Genomic DNA, 22,190 nt, shown 5'->3' with positions numbered 1-22,190 from the left:
AGAAAACCCCCCAACCCCAATAATCATGTCTCTTAACCTCACAACAGTTGTATGACCATAATACAACTGAGATCATCTGTATAGGTATCAGTGAACTACATCTACACTACACATCACAACACAGGGGAAGGAAGGGGGTGGTGAAAGGGCCAGCTGGAGAAGGGGCCAGCTGGGGGGTGGTGAAGGGGCAACTGGGGGGTGGTGAAGGGGCCAGCTGGGGGAGGGGGGGAGGCAGATGAACACTTTACTTGATGATGTAAACCGTGACGAGTGATAGTGACTGTGTTATATATGTCAATGTCAGTCTTACGGTGTTTACTTCACCATAACAATGCACCTTCACTATCTATATACATTGTTTGTATACCTGCACTGTTTATATACATTAAATATATGTATACACTGTCTGTATATATGATGAATCAATGTAAACTTGTATGGCGATTTTTACTGAATAAATAACCATGTATGTTTGTATGTATGTACCAACCACACTGGGGCTATCATCTATAATCCCTGTATAACTATAGGTAAATGCCTATAACTACTGCACAACTATAACCAGCCAATTGATGTACTGTACAACTACCACACAACCAAACCAGTACACACACACACACACACACACACCTTAATTTCCATCTCACCTGCCCATGGAGTACTAATTAAACCTTATAGGGCGAGTAGAGAGTAAACAACAGGTGAAAGGCGAGTGAGGCAGGTAGCTAGATAGGTAGATTCTATGCTGTAAAACAGGTGAGAGAGGAATAATTATGAGGTGTGAGGTAAAGTGATTAAAGGAGGGCATTAGTAAGACGTGTGTGTGTGTGTGTATGTGTGTGTGTGTTTTATAAGTACAATTTACGTAATAGTCAGTTTCCCACACTCATAATTTCGCTCCCACGATCCGCTATATTCAGTAACTTGAGGTCCTTACGTAGCCAGACTCCACCACACACTGATTGATTCTACGTAACATAAACTGACTAAATCATTATTATTAATATTATTATTATTATTATTATTATTATTATTATTATTATTATTATCATTGTTATTATTATTCTGAAGTTGGGTAAATGTCTTGATGTGTGAAAAGTTTGTGTGGTGGATGAAACCCCGGGGTGTAGTAGTAGTGGTGGTGGTGGTGGTGGGCTGTGATGTCTCCTAAACTAACGGGGAAGTGGCTGACCATCTAGGTGAAACTCACTTCATTTACGATTCTTCTGTTGATTCTTCACCATTCTCTCCCAACCACAGTGTTTTTTTTTTTTTACGTAGCAATAAAAAAGAAAATCCAACGCTGGTAGATGTGACTCAACAAAACAATATACCAAAACAAACAAACTGTGTCAGATTATATATCATGAGAGAAACTATGTTAATTTATGACTCATTTGACCACATGAAGTTAAAGGTGTCAACAATATTTAACGCGGGAAAAGCTAGAGAGAAAAATAGAAAGAACAAATAAAAGTGCGAATTCTTTCATTATTTCAGGGTTACGCTATAAAAAAAATCATATATACGACCCGGATTCTCAAAGATCCTTAAGATAAATATTTTCCCTTTTAACTGAAGATAGAGAACGTACCTAAGTGAGCCAAGCACCGTGAGAACGCCATTAATACATTCAATTACTTCAGGTGAAATGAAAAGAGCGTAACTTCTAAATACACCTTAGCATACGTTCTCTAATGTATGTATGTATGTATGTATGTATGTATGTATGTATGTATGTATGTATGTATGTGTGTATGTATATATGTATGTATATATGTATGTATAGGTAGAGTCACGTTAGACCCACTCATCGACAGAACGCCGCTTTAATACGTTCTTTTAACCCTAGTGAACGGCAAGGTGTTATCTCCTAGTAAACCTTAATACAAACGTTCTTTATTAATACAGGTTGTGAGGTAAATGATGATCGACTGGCCGTTCACTGAGACAATGCCGTTCACTGGGGGGGTGAACAGCTATTTCATCGTCAGTAGAGGCTTGGGAGAACGTTGAACTATAGCGGGGTTTTGACTCAAACAAATGATGAACGGATTACTGAGGTCACCTGTAGTTAACCTGTCTACACCTCCTTGTTAGGTATTGTGTGTGTGTGTGTGTGTGTGTGTGTGTGATTTAAAGGAAAGGAAGAATTATGGAGGGGTTGGGAGGAAGGGAGGGAAAGGAAGGAGGGAGTTGGGAGGGAGGGAGGGAGGGAAGGAAGGAGGGAGGGAGGGAGGTAAGGTGAGAAGTGGAGGGAAGGAAAGGAAAGAAGAAGGAAAAAGGGGAGGAGTAGGATGAGGGAAGGGGATAGGGATGTAGAAGAGGAAGGGTAGGAGGATAGGTAAGGGGAGAGGGAGGGGGGAGGTGTGGTCGTGACAAGACACAACACTCCAGACAAGATAACCCACCATTGTTGGCTTAACTAACTCTTACAGGTAACTGCTCACCCGGTGGTCCACACACGCGGTGATGGCGAGAGAGAGAGAGTATAGAAATAATAAAACGGTAACAAAAAAGACAGACAGACAGAGAATCACGACACGCAGCCACAGACAGACAGACAGATACAATCGTCCATCGTGACCTCGCTACTCCCCTAAACTGGGTTGTGAAAAGCTCCAGTGTGAAAGGTCAAACGTGCTAAGTGACCCGTGATGACCTGTGAGGAAGGAAGGCGTGCCATTGGTCAGTCACCGTCTGGGAGGTAACTACCCTCCAGGGGCACTTAGTGGTGACAAGATGACATGATAGTTAAGAAAAAGCACAGGGTCTCTCTCTCTCTCTCTCTCTCTCTCTCTCTCTCTCTCTCTCTCTCTCCCAGGCGGAAGAGCTATCAACGCCATCTGTTTTTTTCCTCAACAGATGTAAGGCAGAATGTCATCAAGATCGACTTACGGCTGACAGAAGGGCATTTATCTTATCTCGGTGACGTGTGGGGGTGTGGAAGGGAGGGGGAGTGGGGTAGGGATAAAAGGAGGGAGGAAGGGAGAGTAGATAACGAGGGAGAGGGAGGGAAGCAAAGGTTAGAATGAAGGAAGAGAGGAATACAGATAAATGGAGGAATTGAAACATGGACAGAAAACCATACAAAAAGAAAAGAGATAGAGTAAGAAAGTGAAAGAGAGAGAGAGAATATAAGAGTAAAGAGGGTGTAACCATCAGATAACATTAGCCAGGTCATTCAGGTTATGTAAACAGAATCTGCAAATAAGTTGTGTAACGGACGTAAATAATTTAATGGCCCGCGAAGTGAATTTATTTTACGTAAGAGAAGCGAGACGAAGATAATAGTCTTATTTCTTCATTATGTTATTATTTTGTTATTTTATGTAATTGGTGAGTGTTTATTTATAGAGTCTACAGTATAGTTTATTGTACAGACGCAGAAACAAAAGCGAATCGCCCGAACGTAATCCAATAACCTCTCGCATGACTTCACATCTTCAGAAGCACATCGGGTATGCTCGGTATACCATTCAATATTATCATCACGTAACACAATAACACAAGGGATCCAGTCGTTTATACTCAGGAACGGAACACTGGATGGCATATGGAAGACGCTTCAAGACTCTTATCAGCCATAGGGTACAATAAACACCGGATTTATTATAACTGTTTTGTAACGTTCATAGATCTAAGAATGACGGGAAAAAATTAAAGATAGTTAATTTATTTCTTTCTTCCTTCCTTTAAACAAAAAATAATGGTTCTATCAACACGCTTCCCAGAACTTATACCCAAGACCGGGAAGAAGTTGCCATTACCGGAAATTGAATACTCCTTTTTTTTCGTATGTCCTTCCCCCCTCCTTCCCTCACTCCTCTCTCCCCCACCCCCTCCTCCTACCCTCTTCCCCACCCCCTTCCTTCCCGTCTTCCTCTGTTACTGTCACTCCCTTCCGCTGCTTTCTCTTCCCACTTATTTGCAGTGTTTGATTTAATAGCTACATCCGCCATATTGCTTTCTCGGGGATCATTTTTATAATTATTTACGTATTTTTGTCATTCGAGCGATCTCATGTATATTATATTAAATGTATTTATCGTACTTGTTAATGTTGTAAAGTGTGTGTGTGTGTGTGTGTGTGTGTGTGTGTGTGTGTGTGTGTGTGTGTGTGTGTGTGTGTGTGTGTGTGTTAGGGACAAAGCATAAGAATACACGGAAAACTTATCTCAACATTTTCCTCGTTTATAAACAAAATCTATATCTTGTTATGCACCCCCCCCCTCTCTCTCCCCATCTCCCGTTTTCTTTGATCATCGCCCCACCTCCCTATCATGGGTCAACCTCTATACCCACGTCGGGAGTCGAACCTACGTGACCTGAAAATTGGGAGGTTGTGTAGCTGAACATATGGTGACCACTTTCACGGTGTGTGCAAGGAGCTGCCCCCCTCCCTCTCTCTCTCTCCCTTCCCTGTGTATCTTAATTTTCTTATCTCTCTATTTATCTTATTTCAGTTTATTTACCTTTTTATGTACCTGTAATTGTCTCTCTCTCTAGCACACACAGAGAGGCGTATAGTGGGAGGATGATGGTCACTCGTGTTGACATCTAGTTCAAGTGAAAGTGTTTTGAGAGTTGAGGACTGTGTGTGTTGTTGACCACTCCATCTGCCGTCCCCAAGTCAAGACGCTGTACACTCCCTCCCTCCCTGAACCTGATGAGACAACCTAACCTAACTGCTCCACTTCAGCACAGGAGATTATGACGGAAGATGATTTAAACGTGGGATAGCCTGAACACACACACACACACAGCCTTTACTACCTCGTTCAATGCCCCTCGGGTATGACTACACGACTCCACAGGTTTCCGTCGACGTCCCCAGCAAGAGACACAGAGACTGTCGTTGTGGTGGGCAGTGTGTGTGTGTGTGTGTGTGTGTGTGTGTGTGTGTGTGTGTGTGTGTGTGTGTGTGTGCTTTAGGTGGTCTCCGCCCAAACGTCGGGGTTGTGACCTTTCCCTGTGTCCTCCGGCGCCCGCCCACACCCCCACCACGCCCGGGAGGACACCACGAAGGGCGGAGGAGGGTCTAGAGGACACGGAGACGAAGGAGGGAGGAGGTAGAGAAGGAGAGACCTGAGAGAACACCGAGACAGGGAGGAGTAGGAGAATTATAGGAAGGAAAACCCCAGGGAAGACACATGACCACCACACACAGGGCAGCCCGCCTCACCACCAAGGTCGCCTCCTTCACCCACGTCAGGCGCCCTCCTGTCCCGGTTTGATTATATTTGTTTTCCTCTTCGTTTACTTTAACTTTCCTGCTGTCGCTGTAAGAGTTGTTCACCGTCAGTGTCGTGTGATGGTGTATGTCTCCTCTCGACACCACTAGGGGCATCTTACAGCTGAATGGTCATAAGTCATGTTCTCAAGTCGTTTCACTGAGGTTTAATTTCTATCAGTTTCCCTTTTAAAGAGTCCCGTCAGATGTCACTCTTTATCATGTATATAACTCTCAGCTGTCTTTGTGTATGAGTGTATGTCGTGACCTGGGGAGAGAGAGGGGGGGGGAGGGGGAGGTATCTGTCATGACTTTAAGCTTATTTTCCGCCAGTCTCAGCTCACCAGTCGTTCTCTGTTACTCAATGTCGTTTAGTCGTCGTGGTGTCTGAGTGTCTGTCATCACACCACGACAACCTCACCAAGCAGCAGGGCAGGAAAATAAAGTTATCAGTTCTCTTCCTCCATCCTCCTCCTTCTCTCCCATTCTCTTTTCTCCCCGTGATGTATGTGTTTATGTCGTTACCTGTGGATAAGAGTGTCACCTGGCAGGGTTCTGAGGGAGAGGTTCAGGTGTTCTGCAGAAGGTGGTGGAGGTGGTGGTGGGTGGTGATGGGCGTGGTCCCTGGCCTCTCAGTTCTTGGCGCCCACTACACTCCTGAACACCTCTCCCACTACCTCCCATTTTAGGGCTGGTGTGTGTGTGTGTGTGTGTGTGTGTGTGTGTGTGTGTGTGTGTTAGATGCTCATGAACGCTTAATTTACTTTACTCACAAACACTCAAACTAACAATATTCTGTCATTATAATTATTACACAAATATATAGGCCAGGATTATTTTGATGACCCCACTCTCAAGGGTCAGAGGTCAGAGGTTAGATCTCTTCTCATCGATATTACATTATATATCACAGTTCCCCCTACGCCATCTTCCCGTTTTCTACAGGGTAAACTATGGAAGATTAAGATAGCTCAGATTACTTCAGTGTTTACAATTGTTTCTTAAGTAATTAATAGTTTTACTCATAAGATCAAATATATCGGAATGATGATAAGGTGAGTCTTTAAAATAAGACCTTAGAGTAAGACCTTAAGGTAAGACCTTAGAGTTGGACCTTAACGTAAGACCTTAAAGTAAGACCATAAAGTAAGACCATAAAGTAAGACCTTAAAGTAGGACCTTAAAGTAAGACCTTAAAGTAAGACCTTAGAGTAGGACCTTAAAGTAAGACCTTAGAGTAGGACCTTAACGTAAAACCTTAAAGTAAGACCATAAAGTAAGACCATAAAGTAAGACCTTAAAGTAAGACCTTAGAGTAGGACCTTAAAGTAAGACCTTAGAGTAGGACCTTAACGTAAAACCTTAAAGTAAGACCATAAAGTAAGACCATAAAGTAAGACCTTAGAGTAAGACCTTAACGTAAGACCATAAAGTAAGACCTTAAAGTAAGACCATAAAGTAAGACCTTAAAGTAAGACCTTAGAGTAGGACCTTAACGTAAGACCTTAGAGTAAGACCTTAACGTAAGACCATAAAGTAAGACCATAAAGTAAGACCATAAAGTAAGACCTTAGAGTAAGACCTTAGAGTAGGACCTTAACGTAAGACCTTAGAGTAAGACCTTAACGTAAGACCATAAAGTAAGACCTTAAAGTAAGACCTTAGAGTAGGACCTTAACGTAAGACCATAAAGTAAGACCATAAAGTAAGACCTTAGAGTAGTAAGACCTTAACGTAAGACCATAGTAAGACCTAAAGTAAACCTAACGTAAGACCATAAAGTAAGACCTAAAGTAAGACCTTAGAGTAGGACCTTAACGTAAGACCAAGTAAGACCACAAAGTAAGACCTTAAGAGTAAGACCTAACGTAAGACCATAAAGTAAGACCTAAAGTAAGACCTTAAGTACACTAGCAAGTAAAGAAGACCTTAGAGTAGGACCTTAACGTAAGACCTTAAAGTAAGACCTTAACGTAAGACCATAAAGTAAGACCTTAACGTAAGACCATAAAGTAAGACCTTAAAGTAAGACCTTAGAGTAGGACCTTAACGTAAGACCTTAGAGTAAGACCATAAAGTAAGACCATAAAGTAAGACCATAAAGTAAGACCTTAGAGTAGGACCTTAACGTAAGACCTTAGAGTAAGACCATAAAGTAAGACCTTAAAGTAAGACCTTAGAGTAGGACCTTAACGTAAGACCTTAAAGTAAGACCTTAACGTAAGACCATAAAGTAAGACCTTAAATTAAGACCTTAGAGTAGGACCTTAACGTAAGACCTTAAAGTAAGACCTTAACGTAAGACCATAAAGTAAGACCTTAAAGTAAGACCTTAGAGTAGGACCTTAACGTAAGACCTTAAAGTAAGACCTTAAAGTAAGACCATAAAGTAAGACCTTAACGTAAGACCATAAAGTAAGACCATAAAGTAAGACCTAGAGTAAGACCAAAGTAAGACCTAAAGTAAGACCCAAAGTAAGACCTAAAGTAAGAAAAGTAAGACCCAGAGTAGGACCTTAAAGTAAGACCTAACGTAAGACCATAAAGTAAGACAAAAGTAAGACCTTATAAGACCATAAAGTAAGACCTTAAGAGTAAGACCATAAAGTAAGACCATAAAGTAAGACCTTAAAGTAAGACCTTAAAGTAAGACCTTAAAGTAAGACCTTAGAGTAGGACCTTAAAGTAAGGCCTTAAAGTAAGACCTTAGAGTAAGACCATAAAGTAAGACCATAAAGTAAGACCTTAAAGTAAGACCTTAGAGTAGGACCTTAAAGTAAGGCCTTAAAGTAAGACCTTAGAGTAGGACCTTAAAGTAAGGCCTTAAAGTAAGACCTTAGAGTAAGACCATAAAGTAAGACCATAAAGTAAGACCTTAAAGTAAGACCTTAAAGTAAGACCTTAACGTAAGACCATAAAGTAAGACCTTAAAGTAAGACCTTAGAGTAGGACCTTGAAGTAAGACCTTGAAGTAAGACCTTAGAGTAAGCTTCACACGTCAACAAAGCTGGTCAAGAACTGTTCGCTAACCACTGTACCTCCGACCACACTTGATAAACATAACTCGTCAGGGCGGGAGTCACCACACCAATGTTGCTGTGGCTCAAATAAGGAAGCCTACTAATTTGACCTGTATATAACGGTGATAGTTTGGTGTTATTACTGCCTACTGTTGTGAATGGAGAGGTGGAAGACGGGTGTGATGCGCCTATCTCTGTGATCATAGTCGGGGGGATTCAGGTTAAACAAAAGAAGTGCAACAAACCAACAGGTGAAGATGATGGGGAATTATTTGTGGTTCATCCATAAAAAGAACAACAGCTGCTGGTGGGGGGGAGAAAGAAACAGAAGACGAAACAAAGGCGCACTACATCACCGCCTCACCCGAGGATCATCGACTCCGTAATGGCGGGAGACACAGAGGTCAGTCAGTCTGGGTACGATATTTAGTACAAAATTTTACCCTGTGGATGTTCTCTGCTTCTGCCTCTGTTTCGTTAATTATCTTCAAATATAGTGATAATACAACCCTCGACTTGATAACACCAAGAGCGATTGATTTAAATAAATATCCTTTTAAAATTTTCGAAAAATTACGGAAACCAGCGAACAATGGCATTAATGTTGTGGTGGCGGGAATGCTTCATCGATGACATCATGTTGGTGACGTCATCATCCTAAAGATGCCCAGTACAGTACGTATAATGAAATCGAAAGTACAGTTTAGAGTTAGACAAAGATAAAGTAGTAAATATCGGAATAAATATCGCCAAATATATCACCATACCAACAAGGACGAAAAAAAGAAAAAATCCCGACTGCATTCGAAAATACCCCAAAACCGCACAACACGGCCACTGTACACAGGTCGGTTCAAGGTGTAGAATTCCAAGTATATTTTTATTCGATCTTTTGGTCAAAACGAAGACAACGAAGGTAACATTCAACACAAATTATGAAATATATAAAAAACAAACTATGTAGGAAATAACAATAATATAAGGTTCAAAAAATTCCCCATAGCCGCCGTCCATGGCCAGGAAGAGATATCGAATTTCAGGTTATTTTCATAGGATTCTGGCCCGTGGGAGGAGTGTTTGTTACAGTGTAATGATCCAGGGTCACGCCCACGGCTACCTGCCCGACACAGAGACCTTCTTATCTTTGACACCTCGAAAATAATTTTTTTTCTTAGTTTTCTGCCTACCTGCACCACCTCCTACCCGCCTGCCCACCTCCTACCCGCCTGCCCACCTCCACCTGCCCACCTCTACCCGCTTGCCCACCTCCTACCTGATTAAGTGTGTGTGTGTGAGAGGGGATAGTTCACCATCAGTAGAGAGAGAGAGAGAGAGAGAGGATGGATCACTATCTCAGGCGGCGTTCATGTCTCTCACCTGCGGCTTCCTTTTCTCTTCATCTCTCTGTTTATCTCTTCATCTCTCTAGTTCTCTATCAGTGTCTCTTTATCGTGTCTTCTCTCTCCCTCTTAGTATCTCTCGCCAATAATATCTCTCTAGTTCACACACACACACACACACACACACACACACACACACACACACACACACACACCCACACACACACACACACACACACACACACACACACACACCCACACACACCCCACACACACACACACACACACACACACACACACACACACACACACACACAGGCCCTCCCTCTTCCGTCTCCCACACGCCTTCTCTTCCTTCCCGCCCTGCAATTACCTTTCCTTACCCTAAAAGTAACTGTCTCACCCTAGGCCTCCCCCTCACCCCCCCCCTTCCTTCCCCCCCCTCCCCCCCCCTTCCCCCTCACCCCCCTCCCTCACCCATCAGGAGGGTGAAGTAATCCCGTCACCTTCCAGTACCACCAATCACCACCAACACCATCTGCCTTCCCTCCTTCCCTCCCTCCCTCTCTCTCTCCTCTAGCCTCCCGCCTCCCTCCTCCTCTCTCTCTCCTCTAGTCCCCTCCCTCCCTCCCTCTCTCTCTCCTCCTAGCCCCCCTCCCTCCCTCTCCTCCTCTCTCTCTCCTCTGATCCCCTCCTCCCTCCTCCCTCTCTCCTCTAGCCCTCCCTCCCTCCTCCTCCCTCTCTCTCTCCTCTAGCCCTCCCTCCCCTCCTCCTCTCTTTCTTCCTCCCTCCCTTACCCATCGACCCTCACCAAGGTCACCGTTCCGTAAGGTGGGGAGGGAAGGGGAGGAGGGAGGGAGGAGGGAGGGAGGTGAGGTGAGGGGGTGAGAAAGGAAGAGTGTGAGGAGGGTGAGGAGGGAGGAGGTGAGGAGGAGGAGGGAGGAAGGGAGGAGGAGGAGAGCAAGAGAGTGAGGATGGGTGAGGGAGTGAGAGAGAGAGGCTATATGAGTAGAGAGAAGCCTCACCTACGACTCATGACAGACAAGTGTTCCCGACGATGTGGTGCATGACTCAGGGGGGGGGGAGTCAAGGGAGGAAAGGAGGAAAGAAAGGGGAGAGGGGAGGGAAGGAGGGAGTGAGGGGATGGAGGGAGGAGGGAGAGGGAAGGAGGGAGTAATGGGGGGTGGGTGGGGGAGGATTAATGGGGGTGGTGAGGGAGGAGTCAAGAAACAGCCTGTACCTCCACGTGGGCGGACAGCAGGACCTTAATGTCATCCCACGAGCTCAGGAAATGTTTTCACTTGACCTTTTTGAAATATCGTGACCTGTGCCGCCTCGTGCAGTAGTTGGGTATGACTGTAGGTACACGCCTGACTGCTACGCCTACACGCCCCCCCCCTCCCCAACACACGCCCACGCTTAGGAACAAAGGAGTAATTTGCCTGGTTATGCTGCATCTGTGGTTCACCGGATGACCCCAACTGTCTGACCTGTTCGATGTCTTCACCACTAGTGTCTCAAGTCCTCATACACGCCCCCACACGCCCACACGCCTCAACACACACAGCACGCCCCCAACACACGCCCACGCCTCAACACACGCCACACAGGTACAAGATCACCTCGGCTCACCGTGTACTGCTTCTGTGAGTCCGTCGAACACACCCCCTCCCCGCCTCCTGCTCCCGTCATAAAGAGCGCCACTCAGGGCATGCTAAAGGTTCGTCTGACGTAGCGTCCATAAGCGTGTTACAGCAGGAGATTGAGTAACGCCAGACGCTGTTGATCGCCCGTGGTGGAGCTGGACGAGGCCTTGTTGTGGTTAGTGACAATCCCCCCCCCCCACCACCACCCACAGTGTTGTACCTAGGACAATGAGGAACGCCAGGCACTGCTGATCGCCCACAGTGGTGTTGGTAAGGGCCAGTGTGTGGGAATCCCTCACTAGCACAGCCACTCTGTTGTATTCGTGGTGGACTGATCTGACCTGAGGCTGTGTTGGTCGTGAGCCAGTTAGGGAGGGAGTCACTCACCTGGATCTTAACACTCAAGGACGCTTCTACAACCTTTGAGTCGTACTCGAAGGTGTAAGTCACCACACTGGAGAGCTGAACTTTGTGTCTTTAGAATGGTTGTCGGTGTATTGAAAGGCTTATTCTGCAGTACTCAAAGGGTGAATTACTCGTACTCAAGTGGGTAAACTCGTAGAGAAATGATGAAACTCTCGTACTCAAGGAATCAAGTTATCGCACTCAGGAGGTTGTCATTATACTCAAGGGGTTTAGTCGCTGTATTCAAAAGGTTATAAATCATTCTGGAAAGGTTAAATCAGTATACACAAAGGGTTAAATTATACTCAAGAGGTCGTAATTATACCCAAGAGGTCGTAATTATACTCAAGAGGTCGTAATTATACCCAAGAGGTTAAGTCATCACCTCAGTACATAACCAACATATTATTCCTTTACCCAGATAAGGCCTTGACCCACCCCCTCCTCCCCTCCCCCATTAACCCTGCAGGTGAAGATGACATCATACCACGTCCGGCTTGTGGTGTGGTGGACGACAGGTAAGGTGAGGGAGGGGTGAGGGAGGGGTGAGGGAGGGGTGAGGGACGGGTGAGGGACGGGGTGAGGGAGGGGTGAGGGACGGGGGAAGGTTGGAGAGAGAGGATTGAGGAAGGGAGAAAGAGAGAGGAAGGGGTAAGAAAAGAGGTAGGAGTGGACAAAGTGAGAAAGAGAGAGAGAGAGAGAGAGAGAGAGAGACAGTTGTGGACGTCTGTCTGTTATTATCTCTATTGTTCTTCCTTCTCTCCTTTATTCTTTCTCCTCTCCTCTCTTTGTGACTCTCTACTTTTCCTAATCTTTCTCTTATCTCTGTCCATCAATGTTTCTCTTTCTCCTTCGTTCTCTCAGTCATAGGTCCCTCTGGAGAACCTTCTTCACCGACCCTGGCAAGGCGGAAAGTGAAGGGCGGAACAGATTGCCACATATTAACTCTCACACACACACGCGGGGCCCAAACTGTACATCTTGTGATGGGCGTCGCTCGTTCACCCACACGCCTGTGACCAAGGGGCGTGTAGGCGTGCGGGCGTGGTTGGTGAGGCGGCAGGAGGGAGGGGGTGTTCATAGCTCCCTCATTAACGGTTTGCTGTTCGGATACTTTAAGCTTTGAATTGATTCCATAGAACCAATGTACAATTCTGACGTCATTTAAGTCCGTTCGGGAGAAAAATGTGACGTAGGAACTTCCGAGAATCCATCTTTGTGTCGTAGTTTAAGTGAGATGTTTCAGTAACATTTACACATTAACCTCTTATAAACGTTAAAATATGGTTCTTATCTTTGAGAAATTGAGGACGAGGTTGTCATGCATTATATTCTGTGTTTTAATTAAGGTCTTGTCCGAGTTTTTCTTTTGTGACATCATTAGGGTAAGGGACGTCATCAAGGGGTACTGAGCCTCTGTGTTGTCCATCTACCCGTTTCTCTGTTTGTCTATATATTTCTTTCTCTCTCGTTTATCTCTTTTTTCTCTCTCATCTGATTCTTCAAGATTAAACACAGAGTCTTAGTATGACCAGAATATTTTTATTTCATCTCAAAACCTGAAAATAGTCTACTCTTAAATCCTTAAAAAAAAACATAATTTACAAATTTGTTGTCAGAATCTTATATTATTTTAAAAAGTTTGATATAAATTTCAGGGTAAAAACTACGGTCTTTTAAAATGTCATTACCGCCATCATAACTATAAGCGCCAGAACAATAAACAAAAACATCCAAGTCTTTATGATCCTCTTGTTGCTGCTCGGGAGCCAACGACGCGTCACCTGATATCACAACCTCTCTCATGATAATTCCACTGTTTTAATAACGGTAGATGTGTTTTATCAGTAGTGTACGGTCTAGTGCTTCTCAGGGGGGGAGGAGTAATCGTCGCTAATGAAGACAGACATACTACTGAAGTAACGGTGGTGGAGACTACGGCGGACCTAAGTGTCGTGTTTCACTTCCAGATGTTCGACGATTCATTTAATACTTGACACATGAGTAAACACAAGTTACACAGATAGGACAAAAAAAAAGAATGTGAACCGTATGAATGTTACTTGGCTTTCATTCCACTCCGTAACTTCTCACTAATATATATTTTAACCCGAGTGATAATCGGTCATAAACTAGTACTCGTAAGAATAGAGTATATTTAACCAAACGTATAATTATCTCCTACACGTTAATAATACTTGAAAGTTAATAAATAATTCAAGATTCAATACACAAACAAGTTCTCAAAAGATATAAAATTATCAGACTCCATAAAATTATTCCCATTTTCTATGACCGATTTCACTAAGTCTGACCTTGCTATTTCCTCTAATTTCCCACCTTTAAGTCATCATATTTCTTTTTCCCGTTATACTCGATTACATAATTCACTATAATTACTTAGCTTGTAATTTCAGTTTAATTATTTTAATAAGCGTTAATTATAGCAGAAGTATCCAAACATATCAAGTATAATAGGGGAAATACTCCACATTATGAACCTAGCCTTCCCCGCCTCACTCCACTCCCCTGCGTCACTCCACTCCCCTGCCCCACTGCCCCGCCTCACTCCACTCCCGCCTCACCCCACTCGCCTGCGTCACTCCACTGCCAAGCCTCACCCCACTGCCCCGCCTAACTCCACTTCCCTGCCTCACCCCACTCCCCTGCGTCACTCCACTGCCCCGCCTCACTCCACTGTCCTGCATAACTCCACTCCCCTGCCTCACCCCACTACCCCGCGTCACTCCACTCCACCGAAGAAACAAAATGCATTAAAATAATTACTAAACTTTGGGTGTGGGAAGTAGGTCACGTCACGGCGCTGTCCTCACATAAAATTCCATCAAGCCTAAGCCAGTCTTAACCTAACCTAACCCAGCCATAACTACTTCTACCTATCCTAAAATAATCAAACTTAACCTAACATTAACAGAGATTAACTTAGTCTACCCCTATCTAAACATTAACAACCTAACTTAACCTAACCTAATATAGCACCGGGATTAAATGGTCTTGTGGATATTTTCCCTCGAATTATGTCCAGTGGGAATTTTCCTAGTGGGGTTGTGTCCAGTGGGAATTTTCCTAGTGGGGTTGTGTCCAGTGGGAATTTTCCTAGTGGGGTTGTGTCCAGTGGGAATTTTCCTAGTGGGGTTGTGTCCAGTGGGAATTGTCCTCGTGGGGTCGTGTCCAGTGGATATTTTTCCCCGTTGGATTTTCTCTGGTGAGATTTTCCCCGACGGCCACATTACAAGTTGAAAGAGACTGATCAATATTCCCAGATAGGTTAAATATTCCTCATAGCTCTACTTATGTGAGACGCATCTGGAACAGCTAATCTAAGCAACGACATAAATGCAGTATGAATGGTGTCAAAATAGCTCAGAAATTCCGCCCTACACAGAGGCGTTCCCAATCCACAGTGACTAGAGGAAAGTGACGGGTGAATCTCTGAGAATCTGGCGTCTTGAGATGGATTCCTTCACGTTGAGTTAAATGGCTTTGTTGACTCTTTCCAGACTTTATACATAGAGATATAGAAGAGTTAACAGCTGAGATTAATTAAGATATACACTTTTATATTAATGTATGATATTTAACCCCAGGTAAAAAGTTTTCTTCCGACAATTCTGAAAGGTCTTACTGTTGTCGTATCCCCTTCAAAGCTATGTGACTACGCCTCTGACTCGTTTCTAGTTAGTGTAAAGATGATGACAAAATACGTATTAACTATTCCTCTAAGACGCCACAACTAACTAGATACGTTATTTGGTCCTTAAGAGAAGAAAAACTGAAATTATATACCAAAGTTTTGATCTACAAAGATAGCCTTGATATAACAGGCGACCATGGCACAGTAATTATCAATTGTACTTGGCACTATACAATGACCCTGGTGTCAAGAACCACTATCATCACCAACAAGCAATATAAAAAACTTTCCCGACTAATTAGGTGGAGAGGGAAGCAAGCATTAAAGATCAAATAAACGCGCTGTGATGTGTTGGCCTCGACGCCATGTTGAGCGTGGGTAGCAGTGTAGGCTGGGCTGGCTAGGCTTCCAGGGTCTCCTCCAAAAGTGTGCCTCTAACAACACTTTAATGGCGTACTGGTGCCTCTAGAACCTCGATTATATCTAGAACTATTATCTAGGTGGCTAACTGAGTGTGTGTCTGTGCTGTTTGTGGGTTATTAAATGATATATAGAGGAGTTTGTACAGACATCCGGCATCTGGCGATGTGAAAGTGTGTGCGGGTGTGGGTGTGTGCAAGGCTATGTCGCGCCCTCACACCTGCAAGTATGAGTTTACTTAAAGACACTTACAACCTTTACTTCCCGCACTGCTGTACCCTGCATGACCTGAGGAACTATTGATGCTACTATACAGAAAATTAAGACATTGATTACTCGGTCACGCGGCGAAATTTTAAAAACGAAAGAGAATGTAGGTTGAGGACTTGATGCCATGCCGATACAGTTTAACAAGGTGGCTGTAGAGTTAAGGTCCAGGGCTGCCTGACGGGTTGGAGGTCCCGCCTGGTGCTTTATAAGGACCAGGGAGCCCGTTACTCCTGTAGGAGGAGGAGGCAGCTCAACACCCCGAGACAACATTCTCATGGATGTGGTACAAAATGCCCACTTTTCTTAACATTACGTAACGTACCCTTACCCAATATAACCGAACCTAACCTAGATAACCAACCCAAGCCAACTCAGTCTTACCAAGCCAAGCAATCCTTATATGAATCTACTAAAAATGAAAATTAAAAACATATATAGAAAATAATACCAAAAAACATAAGATCGCCATTTTAATGCTTTCAGGTTACGTCATAACATCTACCAGTGACGTAACCTTACGACACCTTAACTAACAAATGACACATGACCATGAAGGGTAACCAATAAACGACACCTCCAGAGACAGCGAGTGTTGTGTGGCGACCTCACAACACAGGAGGTGATCACAATGTAATCCCTGACCTATGTATGCTGGCGTGGGAGTCTAGACAAGGATATATGTATACTGCCTCCCTACACCTACCACCTTAAAATGTCACCTAGATCCCCCCCCCCTTCTACAGCGCCACCTCCAGATACCACCTAGATACATCAGCTACCGAGTCACCTGGACATACTATATAAGGAAGCCCTCACTAGGACAATCATTTCAAAGGACAAGGTTGAAATGCCCTGATCAGATTACCTTACTACAAATCCTTCCTACGTGTCACATAGTTTAGGCCGAGAATAATGTTTACCACACTGTGTCTGACCACGTAGTGTAGGAGGCTCTCAGAGGGTGATAGGGTCGTTCGTTACTACAGTATTGTATTGTGAGGGAGGAACTGTAGTGGGTATTGTATTTATGAAGAGGTTATGAAAAATTTTGACGGGTTATCTGATTAAATAGACAGATATAATTAGATAAAAGGTTAGATAGACAGATATTCAACTTGTATATATAGACAGTATGTTTGGATCCACAGACACTAGTAAAATAATACCAACGGTGATCTTGAAATAATTATTAGCTTTGTTAAGGGGCACTGACAAAAACCTCCCTCCTCACTCCCTCCCTCTCTCTCTCACTCCCTACCTCCCTCTCTCACTCTCTCTCCCCCTCTCACCCTTTCTCCCTCCCTCCCTCTCTCCCTCCCTCTCCTCTCTCTCCCTCCCTCACTCTCTCTCCCCTCCCTCTCTCTCTCCTCTCTCTCCCTCTCTCCTTCCCTCCCCCTCCCCTCCCTCCCTCTCTCCCCCCTCCTTCCCTCCCTCCCCTCCCTCCCTCTCTTAAAACATACACCACTCAAGATTCTACCAAACATTTTTTTATTTCATTAATTCTGGTCTCTTAGTCAGCTACTAAACCTGAATAAGTTATGCATCTTAAAGAAACTCGTTCGCTAATCATTACTAATCACAAGTAACTGATTGTCAAGCCACTGCTGATCTACTGACTTCATGTCCTGACTGGCTAATCATTTTGGTAGTTACAAGGTACAACTAATATGCTAATTATTATGTATTTATATGTAGCTAATTACAAACAAACAAACAATAGTCAGTTTTAGGTAATTATCAGGTATGAGCAGCCAGGTGATCGACTATGTAATTAGGAGTGGGTAAAAGGTGATTTGTTATGGGTCATTAAATACGGGTTGTGTGTAGAGGCCGCCAGGGGGGACCAACACACACACACACACACACACACACACACACACACACACACACACACACACGGGACTCTACGGACAAAACCCCAATGAAGAAATATCCCGAAGTATAACAATTCATCTCGGACAAAATCCCATTGGACAAAACTTCCACTGGACAAAATTCCCATCGGACAAAGTGCCATTGGACAAAATTACCCAGAAATTATTTCCCTCTGGTTTTACGACAGGAAATAAATGTGTGACAACTGTATAGAGGAATAGAACAGAATTGATAAAGAAGGAAAGAAGACAAAATGAATAACGAAGGGAAATGAGAGAGAGAGAGAGAGAGAAAAAAAATAATTAGAAAAAGAAGAAAGACAGAAATAGAACGAACAAAACGGATAAACGAAAGAAACAAGATAACGAATAATTAGGAGAACAGAAAAATAAAACAGAAAAGAATAATTAAGCATCAGAATACAGGTAGATACAACAGGTGAGGTGAATAAAGTGTTATATAAGAAACAATAACAACAACGTACTTATATAACGAAGGTAATTACATGGTGTAAAACAACAACACACACACACACACACACACACACACACACACACACACACACACACAGGAGGAGAAGGGGGGTGGGGGGTGATTGGAAAGTGGGGGGCGTGTGGGCGTCTTCCAAGGCTGGCATGCAAGAGGCCGGCCACCCGACAGACAGACAGACCAACCAACCGCCCGCCAGCCCCTCCATCCGTGTCAGCGTGGGCGTGGGCGTGGGGGGGGAGGAGGGGGGTACGTGGGCGGCCCTGGTGTCCTTGATATTCTTAATTCTACTTCCAGCTACATTTAACAGGTTAGGTTGAGAGAAGATATACAGTTAAGAGAGAGAGAGAGATTGAGTCTGTCGTTCACTTCACAAATCCCAAAATTACGACAACGTTAGCACGAGCAATCAACAGTGCTTGGCGTTCCCCTCAGCGCCAGCACGAGCAATCAACAGTGCTTGGTGGTGGTCATGACAGTTAACTGTACTGGGTTACTTTGCTCTCAACACTTAAATAAAATAAACTGGTAATTTCCTTTAAACTTCCATATTATATAAACGACGTAAAGTACTGAGGTTATTTGACAACAGTAAGAAAAAAATTACTTCTTTCATACTTTCCATACTTTTCTACACTCAAAGTTTCACAGAGAATAAAGTTTGTATCATTTAAGTATATACAACCTTGACTTCCATTTTTGACAAAGTATAACAAAATATATATACCTCGCCTTGTATATTTAAACCACAATTATAATATTAACCTTTATACTCCCTTGAGGTAAATCTATTAAACCATTTTAATTTTATCAGAAATATTCAAGATTTTCTCTAAATTTCATCAAGTTGGGAAATATGAAAAGCAAATTCTTCATCCATATTAAAAACAAGTCATAGTTTATACTGGTCAAATATCCCTCACACGGAAAACATCACGTCAGATCAGGAGAGGCGGGCACTTATCAGGAGAGGCGGGCACTTGAGGGGTCTCGAGGCTCCACAAGACCTTATAATCTCACTCTAAGTAATGTGGGAATATTTTAGTTATTATATATTAGTTAATAATTATAATGTGAGTTTTAGAAGGATGTAATGGAGAGAAGACCTAGATGGTAAGGTAGAGATGAGGGACAGAAGGAGATAATGAGAAATAGAGAGTAACAAAAAGAAGGAGGGAAGGAAGGACAGGGCAACAGTGAACCAGCAGGAAGACCACCCGACCCCTCACCACCTTCCTGACGGGGCAGTAACAAGACTCAACACAACACTATTTAATACCATAGACACACATCTCTCTCTCTCTCTCTCTCTCTCTCTCTCTCTCTCTCTCTCTCTCCTCTTTCTCCCCCTCCCTCTATCTTCTTCATTTGTATGTGGAGGTAAATCAAAGAGTACGGAAACGTCAAGGAAAGAAGAAGGAAGAGGAAATAACCGAGATAATGGAGGAAAAGAAGAATAAAACAGGAAACAGCTAAAACAACAATTATAAGTGTGATATAATAGCCCACATCCTCATCTACACACGCGGTGAGTCTTTATCAGATACACTTATCATTTATATCCGTCTAATACCGTAACTAATACATGCTAAGTTTATCTATATGGTTAATCATTTAATACATCCTAACATTTTTTTACGTAAACGTGCCCCAAGTAGTTAGGATATCTACATAGGATTTTTTTTCTCTATTTAGGACCTTTACCACGCCTCTTGTGAAATTCTTCCCCAGAGATCCTATACAACACGCCGCTACATACATCCATTAGAACTCACAGGAACCTTTATAATATCCTATGCAGGTCCTATAGCTCTTTGGCCTCTGCTCATACTGGAATCCTAGAGGACTCCCCATAGTGTCTTCAGTAATCTAGACAGATCCTTCATGATATACCCAGGGATCAGCTACAGCATCCTACACAAGTCCCCAGATCATCATCCCCTCAAAGGCTGTGTATAAGGCGCCCCTGTTGGCTACTTCACTATGTAAGCCTCATATGATAAGGGCTGCAATACTAAGCACCTGCGCCCTCTGGATATCTCTCAGGACTCGACATAGTCTCCCTACTAGGATGCTACACTCATCATGTGCTCCGTGTTGAGGACTCCACCATATAAGCCATGGATGAAGTGGGTCACAGTCAGCTTTCCACGCCCTTACTGGCCGACCCAACACCACCACCCAGCCACTCTCCCCTCTCCTGCTCATTCCTTCTCCTGCTTTTTATATCGTCTTGTTTTATCTCCTACAGTATACATCCTCCAGGAGGTCTCGGAGACGCCCCTGGGACATATATTTGGCGGCAGAGGGTGGTTGATCCCCTCAGCGTGGGTGCACAACTTTCATTTTCAACTGCGCGTTGCGTGACTGATACTGCTGTCGTGTGTGTGTTTTATATTTGATGGTCACACGTCTCGTCGTTAGTCTTGTGTATTCCACCTTCTTCATTATCCTTTATTCCTTCGTTCCTGCCGTCGCTGTTAGGTCTTGGTGACATACCTCCTGTGTGGCTTGGCACTGGCACTCCCATAATGCCCCAACAGGTGAGCCACGGACCCAACACACCTGTACGCTCACCGCTACAAAACTCATTCAATAATTTACACTTTTCTCTGGCAATTGCCGTGAAAGGATGCCCAAGATGTTGAATTTTCACGTTGGATCTGATTAAAAGAGTCAAAGATAGACGCCAAGGAGCTTACACCTACCTGTAGCCATGGTGATGAAGGCTACAGCCCCCAAAAGTCCTCACCCGGCTCCTTCCTGACACCAAACCACTCACTAGAGTTACAACACTCACACTGAACACCTTGCTCAGCTTACCTGGCCAAGATCCGCCTCCCCAGCGAAACCTTACATAAACCTTCGCTCAATTTATCGTTGTATAACTAAAAGATCCAGTTTATTTACATTGTATGGAGAGCCTTATTCACGCTCTTGATAGTTCTAGTTGTAGCTAAATTAACGTTTTTAGTTGTACGGGAGGTAATTTTAGTCAAAACATAATATTATCCCATAAAAATGGACCTGGAACAACACAAACGAAACATTTTGGAAGTTATCTTGCACCCAAGACCCGTAACCCCGGTCACGTGACGAAGAAGAAACACCGTGATTGGTTAAGAGGGTGAGGTAGGCGGGGCCAAGAGGCGACGGTGAGCTGGTGGCGTAGGTAGAGGTTCTGGACGGCACATGAGACAGACGCCCTTCACTATCCACTGTCTCTCTCATCCCTCGTCAATCCTTCAGTGCCGCCGTCAGAAAGGTGCTGCTTTAACTCTTGAAGTGGTTGGCCAGAGGTTCAAGATCTAGACGGCACACAAGCAAACAGACATATGCCCCTCACTATTATGCCTCTCTCTCCTCCGTCACACCATCTTCAGCGCCTCAGTCAGGAAGTTAGGCTGGAGTATAAGTTCTCACACAGACAGACATACATACAGGATCCCTTAATTACTCCCCGTCTCATTCACCTTTCGTCATACCGTCAGGAAGGTGCTGCGTCAAGTATGAGGTAGCTGGCCAGGTGTTGAAGGTTAATGAGTCTCAGGTGAACTTGATATTATTTTAACTAGAGGAGTGTACTGAAGGTGGAGTACCTGTTAACACACACTGAACCTGTTCCACCACCTCCTCTTTCACCCCCACCTCCTCCCATCTTCCACCTCCTACCTCCTCCTCATCTTCCACTCTTCCCCACCTCCTCCTACAACGGACTGCCACCTTCTCCTCCTCAGTTCACTCCCACGACTCTTGCTACTTTAGTTATGGCTGCCCCCCTCACCTCTCTCTCTTTCTTTATTTACACAAACCACCTCTCTCTCTTTCTCACTTTAT

At 43.9% G+C, this 22,190-nt stretch overlaps 1 protein-coding gene across 1 annotated transcript in view; it reads right to left on the bottom strand.

Moving 5' to 3' along the window:
• Positions 1-21,145, bottom strand: part of LOC121855503 — a 257,960-nt gene extending 236,815 nt beyond the window's left edge. The window contains 1 exon segment of the mRNA XM_042350478.1: positions 21,062-21,145. Coding sequence (XP_042206412.1) covers positions 21,062-21,071 — 10 coding nt within the window. The 5' untranslated portion in view covers positions 21,072-21,145.
• Between the last annotated feature and the right edge of the window lie 1,045 nt (positions 21,146-22,190).

The sequence above is a fragment of the Homarus americanus genome, unplaced genomic scaffold, assembly GCF_018991925.1.
Source record: "Homarus americanus isolate GMGI-L3 unplaced genomic scaffold, GMGI_Hamer_2.0 scaffold48406, whole genome shotgun sequence".
Classification (NCBI taxonomy): domain Eukaryota; kingdom Metazoa; phylum Arthropoda; class Malacostraca; order Decapoda; family Nephropidae; genus Homarus; species Homarus americanus.
This window is presented reverse-complemented; position numbering and strand designations above follow the sequence as displayed.